Below are 8,445 nucleotides of genomic sequence, written 5' to 3' on the forward strand. Positions count from 1 at the left end.
CAAAAACCAGAACAGTTCCAGTGGCTACCAGAGAAGAGGTGGATGGAAGGATGGGTGAAATAGATAAATGCGATTAAGAGTGTACTCACCTTGGGGCGCCTGGGTGGCGCAGTCGGTTAAGCGTCCGACTTCAGCCAGGTCACGATCTCGCGGTCCGGGAGTTCGAGCCCCGCGTCAGGCTCTGGGCTGATGGCTCAGAGCCTGGAGCCTGTTTCCGATTCTGTGTCTCCCTCTCTCTCTGCCCCTCACCCGTTCATGCTCTGTCTCTCTCTGTCCCAAAAATAAATAAACGTTGAAAAAAAAAATTAAAAAAAAAAAAAAAGAGTATACTCACCTTGACGAGCCCCGAGAAAGGCACAGAATCGTCGGATCATCATGTTGTACGCCTGAAACTAATATAACATTGTATGTTAAATATATTTCAATTTGGTATATGTCTGAGTAAATATAGAAGACTATTTTGTCTTCTTTCTCTAAAAGATAGGACACTTTTTTTTTTTAATGTTTATGGATTTATTTTGAGAGACTTACACGCATGTGTGTGTGCTGTGCTGTCAACCAGAGCCCTGTGCAGGGCTCGATCTCACAAAGTGTGAGATCATGACCTGAGCCAATATCAAAAGTGGGATGCTTAACCGACTAGGCCACCCGAGACACCCCAAGATAGGACACTTTAAAGCAAAAATTATAACATTACCTTCTGGCTTATAAGGTATGTAAGTATAAAGTATGTAAGTATAAAATATGTAAGTATAAAGTATGTAAACTATAATATATATAACAAATACAGCATAACAAATAAAGTAGGGGATAGTGGTATTGGACACATATGTTTACAAATCTACATTTTATATGAAGTTGTTTGATATTCTCTCTCAGGTAGTTTGTGAAAAGTTAAGTAGATACGTAGCAATACCTAGAGACACTACTGAAATATAAAACACAGGTAGAGCTATTAATAGATAAAATAGAATTCTTAAAAAATACTTGAATATGTTAAAAGAAGACAGGAAAGGGAAAACAAAGGAACAAAAATCAAAAGGAAAATTAAAAAATGGTAGACCTAAGTCCAACCATATCAATTATTTATTAAGTATCTATGGACTAAACAGCTTAAAGGCAGAGATTGCCAAAATGAATTAAAACAAGACTCACCTATATTCCGTCTAAGAGATGCACTTTAAATATAAAGACATATGGGGCGCCTGGGTGGCGCAGTCGGTTAAGCGTCCGACTTCAGCCAGGTCACGATCTCGCGGTCTGTGAGTTCGAGCCCCGCGTCAGGCTCTGGGCTGATGGCTCAGAGCCTGGAGCCTGTTTCCCATTCTGTGTCTCCCTCTCTCTCTGCCCCTCCCCCGTTCATGCTCTGTCTCTCTCTATCCCAAAAATAAATAATAAAAAAACGTTGAAAAAAAAATTAAAAAAAAAAAAATAAATAAAAATAAATATAAAGACATAAATTGAAAGTAATAGGATGGTAAAATACAGAACCTGCAAATAGCATATCAGATGAAATAGACTTCAACACAAAACGTATTAGCAGAGATAAGGAAGGACATTCATAACGATGCAAAGTCAAGTCATCGGAAAGACGTCACAATCATAAAATGTTTATGTATCCAACAGAGTTTCAAAATCTACAGAGCAAAACTCAGCAGAGCTAAAGGGAGAAGTAGACCATCTCACAATCATAGTTGGAAGTTTTAATGTTCCTCTCTTAGCAACTGGTAGAAAAACTACACAAAAAATCAGTAAAGATATGGATGATCTGAACAGCATTAATCAGCCATGTTGACCTAACTGATATATCTAGAATACTGTACCTGAATGTGCAACATAAATATTTTTTAAATGCACATAGTATATCCACCAAAATAGACCATATGTTAGTGGATAAAGCAAGTCTCAATAAATTTAAAGGGAATATATAGAGAGTTTCTCAGACCGCAGTAGGGTGGGGATGGGGCACTTGGGGACCCTAGAGGCCAGTGAGGGGATAAGTACAGGTCAGATGTGGGGGGAGGGGCAGAACACTGGGAAGAAGAGAGAGAAGGTGAATGAGGGCACCAATAACCCACCCCAGACCCCAGCCTCACAGTCATTGGCTGCCACCTGGCTCCTGCGTTGCCAAGGGGGCGAGCTGCCATCAGACTGGCCAAGGCCTCAGTGCGCAGAATGGGGTGCCAGGGCTTCCTGCTTGGCTCCCTTCTCTGCCGGAGGGACGGACAGCTTGTCCACTCTGCTCTGGCTGCAGAGGAGAGCGCCTAGCGAGGTGTGGGGTGCGCCTGCAGGGTAAGCTGCTTGGGCTGGGGGCTGGGATCCAGGTGGGATTACTCTGTGACAAGAGGGGGGGGGTGACCAAAGCCTTTGTGAGGGAAGGGTGGCCTGGAGCAGAGTGAGCTGGGGGCTCCAGGGAAGGGCCTGCTCAGCCCCAATAGGGAGCCTCGACCCTTGTTCTGACTGAGATGGCCAGCTGAGGGCAGTGACCCCAAAACCTTGCTTCCCACAGAGGAACTCTGTCCAGGGCTAGACTGAAGGGGGATGGGAGGGGCCAGGAGTTCCGACTACAGCCACAGAGCCTAGGGCCACCACGATGGCCCCACAGTGTCTGTGCTCAGTGACAGGACCCCGTTGGGTTGAGGTCGTGAAGGGGCCTCGGAGAGACTGCCTGGTAGGCCCACGTCCATTTGCAAGGCTAGCATCCTCATTCTGTCTCCCCGAAGCCTCAGTGGGGCTGAAAGGAGGAAAAGCTCGGGCCCCCAGCAAAGCCCCCACAGGGCAGGCAGCGTTGTTGGGAAGGTGCCAAGAGACTGAGCTGTTTTGTGCCCTGGGCTCTTGCTCACAGCTCCAGGGGCCTTGCTCCTTTCTTCTCCTACAGAGAATGGTGGCGTGGCTCTATGAAAGTCAAAGGGAAGGGCGGCCGCTTCTCCAGCTCAGGAAGCACACATGGGGTCGGTACATCCTGGGGCAGGGGGAACACTCGTGCGCTGCAGCTCGAGAGAGGTAGTACTGTGCAGTGGTTAAGGTCAAGGGCACTAGACCAGATCATCTGTGGTTGAATCCCGGTTTCTCCACTTACTAGCTTGTAACCTTGGCAATCTTTGCGAGGCTTGGTCCCCCCATCTGTAAAATGGGAACGAAAACAACATTATCTATTTTATGACCGTTGTTAGGGCTAAATGGGGCTTTAGCACAGGTTTTTAGCAATAGATATTTATTATTATTATTACTATTACTGTTACTATTACTATTACTATTACTATTACTATTACTATTACTATTACTATTACTATTATTATTGATGGAGCACCACATGTAGACCCAGATCCACTATCTGAAGGGGCATCTCCTCATCCAGACCCTGACTCAAATTCCAGGGCCTGGCTGATGGTGGCCAAAGTGTCCCCATCCTTCCCACCACCGCCACCACAGGGAACTTTTCAGAGGGAGAGTCAGAGGTGGAGCCCTGCTCGCCAAGGCCTTTCCAGCCGGGTGATTCCCTGAGAGCTCTGGGGCAGGGGTCACAGGGAGGCAACAGCCTCTGAGGGCCCATTGTTCTCCTCTCAGCCGAGAAAAATGCATTCTCTCCACCTCTCTACCCCTCACGCCAAACTCTGCACCCTCACGGGAGGACCAAAGAGAAGCCAATACTGCCCGGCTCTCCTCGTCCGGCTCACAAAGAGCTCTCTGTGCCTCACAATGGTCCTGTGAGGCCCAGCCTTCTGGGCTTACTATCCCCAGTTCACAGATGAGGAAGTTGAGGCCCACAGGGAGGAAGTGGCACACGTGATGTCCCACATAGAGAAGTGGCTCAGTCGGGACTCCGCCTCCCAGTCCCAGGACTGCAGCACAGAGCTGTGGGCACAAACAGGGCACAGCCTAGGGGGATCTGTGGGAGGGGCAGTGGCCTGGCCCCTCCCTCCTGAGCGGCCAGGTGGTGATAGCTGGGTTTTGGGTTTTTTCTCCCTAGATGAGCTTCACATCCCAGGTAACTGGAGCAGAAGTCCTCAGCGTGTCTTGTTTTCTCCCCAGGTGGGATGTCTGCTGTCCCAATAGGGGCCAGGATCCAGCTGTGACGGCTCCTTGGCCTAATGACAAAGCCGGAGAGGGAAACAGGAACCACGGTGCCCTCCCTGTTAGGAGGATTGCAGGAGAGCATGACCTATGGCCACAGGACTGTGCACATGACTGTGGTCTCCTGAAGTCAAGGCAGATGGAAAGGGAGAGACCTGAACCTAGGGTGATGAGTCATCCAGGTTTTCCTGGGTTCGGGATGTGTTTTAAAACCTGGAATGGGGGCGCCTGGATGGCTCAGTCGGTTAGGCGTCCGACTTCGGCTCAGGTTATGATCTCACCATTCGTGGGTTCAAGCCCTGCATCAGGCTCTGTGCTGACAGCTCAGAGCCTGGAGCCTGCTTCAGATTCTGTGTCTCCCTCTCTCTCTCCCCCTCCCCCACTCACACTCTATCTATCTCTCTCAAAAATGAATAAACGTTAAAAAATAGGGGCGCCTGGGTGGCGCAGTCGGTTAAGCGTCCGACTTCAGCCAGGTCATGGTCTCGCGGTCCGTGAGTTCGAGCCCCGCATCAGGCTCTGGGCTGATGGCTCAGAGCCTGGAGCCTGTTTCCCATTCTGTGTCTCCCTCTCTCTCTGCCCCTCCCCCGTTCATGCTCTGTCTCTCTCTGTCCCGAAAAAAAATAAATAAACGTTGAAAAAAAATTAAAAAAATAAATAAATAAAAATAAAAACAAAAAACAAACCTGGAATGTTCCAGGCAAACTGGGATGAGTTAGTCACCTGACTCTTTCACAGCTCCCAGTCTGGGAAGATGAGACTCACCCAGGAATAAGTAGAGGAGACTACAGACTGGGATCAGGAAGGACCTAAGGAAGTGTTGGGGGATGGGGAGCCATGGCCACATTGTGGTTGGCACTCCATAAAGCAGCCTGGGGCAGTCCGGCTCCTCATTTGCATATGAGTCCTTCCTCTCCAAGTCAAATCTGTTGGAGTCAAGTCCCTCCCTTCCAACGAAAATACCCAGACATGGGGGGTGGGGGAGCAGAGGGGGAGCTGGGGACCGGGTGGGGAGGGGTCTACTTCTTTCTCCCAGGGCTTCTGCAGCTGGGACCGCTGGGCACTCACCAGGCCCTATTTTCGCCCCCTTTCCAGGCACTCTCTGAGGCCACATCTCAGGCACAGTCTGGGGGCCATCCTTCCAAGTCCCCAGGGCACTCTCTTCCCAGTAGATAGGACAAATCTGAACTAAATGGGTTTCTTACTTCCTTCTAGAAAGGAAGGTAAAGGTGATCAGACACATACAGTCATGCACACCTACATTAAGCTGTGTGCACTCCAGCGATGTGGAACCTCCGTGGACCTCAGTTTCCTTATCCTGAAAACAGGGATCCTGTACCCATCTTGTAGAATTGTAGTAAGCATCAAATGAACAGTTGCTCCATAGATATTTGTTATTGGAGGGGACTCGGTCCACTCAGGCTTGGGAGGAGAGGCCTCTCTTGGGTCCAGATGTCACCCAGGTTTCTGTTTCTTCAGGGCTTCTGCTCAACTCAAGTACATGCAGTTCTTGGTGTTGCCTCCAGGGAATGGCAAGGTGGGAGATGTTTGAGGAAAGGGGCGGAATGGAAAGGCTGGAATTTAAGAGGAGAAGAAAACATTGGATGAGGAGTAGGTCCCAGTCACTGGGAACTGAGTTCTTAGTGGTGGCTCAGGGCAGGATTTGTCCATCGGTGATGTCCAGGCCTCTGGAGTTCTTCAGCACATGGAGGCAGGTGTGGGTTAGTGAAGCCTAGCCCCTGGAGCATAAGTCCTCAGCGTGTCTTGTTTTCCCCCAGGTGGGATGTCTGGAGAAGACAGGTCTCCACTGATGACCGGCAGAAGGAACTAGCACCCCCCCCTGCGCAAACAGGTCTGGTCCCCGTTTCCTCTCAGGCCCTGACTGGGGCGGTCACTACCATCCAGTCCTTCCTCTCTGAGGCTTTCCTGGGGTAGCACTGGGAGGCCATGGAATTAGAGGGCAGCGAGCCTGAGCCGTAAGACCTCTTCCTGTGCAGGCTGTTGTCCGCTGCTGGACACTGGTGCGGGGCCCATGTGGGCGTGTGCTGTGGCCATGGGGAGATCATCCGCCTCGAAGGTGAGCATCTCCGCCTGAAACATTGGCCCTAGTCTGCTAGAGAGGCCGCCCATCCAAGCCCTGTTCTACCAGTGGGCAGGGCACAAGAGAATGAAAACTGCAGGCCCCTAGCTGGAGGGGTGAGTCTCTGAAGATGGGCGCTTGGGCACCCAGGGAATGGGGCTCAGGGCCCCGGGGTCCTGGGAGATTTGGGTGCAGGATCACGGCACTGGGGTCACAGGACCTAACTGGCTCTGACTTGCACCCATCGGGTGATCCCTGCAGGCAGGAATATAATCAGCCACAGGCTTCACACGTCTCTGTGTTCCTGCAAAGCCGTTGTATCTAAACGGGCAGTGCCTGCTGCTACACCCCCGCTCTCTGCTGTGGCGTGTGCTGCGTAGACGTGGTGGCCTTGACCGTGGACGAGGCAATGGACTCAGACCCACCCCCCCATCACCCCATGCGCAGCAACTGCTGCACTTTACACTGGGTCTACTCCGACTCCGGGGCCCATCCAGATCCCCTACAGATAGATGGCAGTCCTATTAGCTGGGTGAGTCTGGCCCAGCTACCCACTCGTGATCCCAGCCCGCCTCCAGAGCTAACCAGTGTGCTCCTGCAGAACTGGTACTGTCTCTCCCCACCCAGGCCATGCTCGTCAAACTCAAGATCCACTTTACTCTGGCAGACCCAAAGCACCCAGAAGCAAACTAGCCTGCCAACTTGGTGAGGTTCTACTTCTCTGAAAGTCTCTTGGGACCATCCAGGAAGGCCCCAGCTCACAGATCCTAGGCACATCTATTTCCTTCAGCCTACCAACTTCCAAACCTAGGCACTGCCCTGGTCCTTGTTAACCCCCATGCCCATTCGCCCAGTGGAACCTACCTATAGAGCCCTCTTTCTGTGCCCACAAATTCTGATTCTGGAGATGCTGAGATCCAACACTCAGCCCTATAAACTCTTCCACTTTCCAGGTCAAGCCCTCTTCACCTTCTCCTCCAAGCCCAGTCGAGAGACCCAGCCATCCAACCTGATGTGCCAAACTCAGGCCCAACTAGATCCCATCCCTTTCTCCAGCCTGGCCACTACTTTCTCTCTAGATCCAGGCAGCCTTTCCTCAGGGGAAGTGGGGGTGGGGGGGTGGGGGGGTGGAGGGTTGTGCTTCACGCCTTCGGATCTGAGTTGGAAGCCTCACATGATCCAGGAGTCCTGGCTGTCACACCAGACCCTAACCCAGCCCTATCCGTTTCTTCCTAGGTGTCAGTGGACCTGAACTTGACTGTGGATAGGTGTGACCTCAGGCCATCCTGAGTGGGCACGGCGGCTTCAGAAGTGGTCATTAAACTATATTGCAAAGCTGGATTCGGGGTTCACTGCCCCTTCTATTCGGTGTCTATTTCTCTACCCGAAGCCTGCTGTAGGCTCCTCTCCTGGACCAGACTTAAATTGTCACCTCCAGCTAGCCTTCTGGCTTCCTGATGAGAAAGCAAGACACCATCAGAGGGGCCCAGATTTTGTAGGCAAGATGGAGCTGGGAGAGGGAGCGTCTTTGGTCTCCGAAGCGGGTCTCCCAGGGCAGTGCCTCCTTCCTGCTCTAGGACCCCCAGCCCTGTGGCACAGCCTTCTCTTCAGTCCCCTGCTTTCCTTCCACTGCGTGGGTGAGCATCGGTGACCGTGTCGGGAATGAGCGGAGTCCCTGGAGGCCCTTCCACCGAGACCCTGTGGTCGGGGGTGGGGGTGGTGAGGGAAGGCGTTGTGCGTCTCCCGGAAGGCTGTCCCATCCTCAGTCCAGCGGCCTCCACCCACCCCCGGAACAGTCCCTCTAAGGGACAGGAACCTCCCTTACCCGGAGGGGGAAGGAAGGCGGGGATTTCCGAGGGATTCGGGCGGGGCCAGACCCTGCGGCACCGCCCCGCCCCCTCCGCGGACACGCCCTCCGCTCCGCAGGCGCCGGTGCCTTTAAGAGCCTCCCCGCGCGGCCCTGATTGATAAATCCGCGCGCTGCCTCCGCCCGCGCAGATTGCGGCCTCCGCGGAGCCGGGCCTGCGCTCGCCTCCTCGGTCCCAGCAGCACCCCGGCCGCGCGGCCTCCGCCCCCGCGAAGCGCTCTCTCCGGCAGCCCCATGTCGGCCGCCCCCGCCTACGGCGAAGACAAGGGCGGCTCCGCCGGCCCCGGGGAGCCCGAGTACGGCCACGACCCCGCGAGCGGCGGCATCTTCTCCTCCGACTACAAGCGGTGAGGGAGCGCGCGGCGCGCCGGCACCATGGACAGCGGCCCGGCCGCGCGGCCCGGAAGCCCGCCCTGCCCCCTCC

At 53.0% G+C, this 8,445-nt stretch overlaps 1 protein-coding gene across 1 annotated transcript in view; it reads left to right on the plus strand.

Annotated features, from left to right (window-relative positions):
• Window positions 1-8,064: 8,064 nt before the first annotated feature.
• Window positions 8,065-8,445, plus strand: part of AP3B2 (adaptor related protein complex 3 subunit beta 2) — a 34,513-nt gene continuing 34,132 nt past the window's right edge. Inside the window, exon 1 of the mRNA XM_040493531.1 lies at window positions 8,065-8,368. Within this exon, the coding sequence (XP_040349465.1) occupies window positions 8,256-8,368 (113 nt within the window). The 5' untranslated portion in view covers window positions 8,065-8,255. The remainder of the gene's footprint in view (window positions 8,369-8,445) is intronic.

This window comes from Herpailurus yagouaroundi, unplaced genomic scaffold (genome assembly GCF_014898765.1).
Source record: "Herpailurus yagouaroundi ecotype Mexico unplaced genomic scaffold, PumYag 185, whole genome shotgun sequence".
Classification (NCBI taxonomy): domain Eukaryota; kingdom Metazoa; phylum Chordata; class Mammalia; order Carnivora; family Felidae; genus Herpailurus; species Herpailurus yagouaroundi.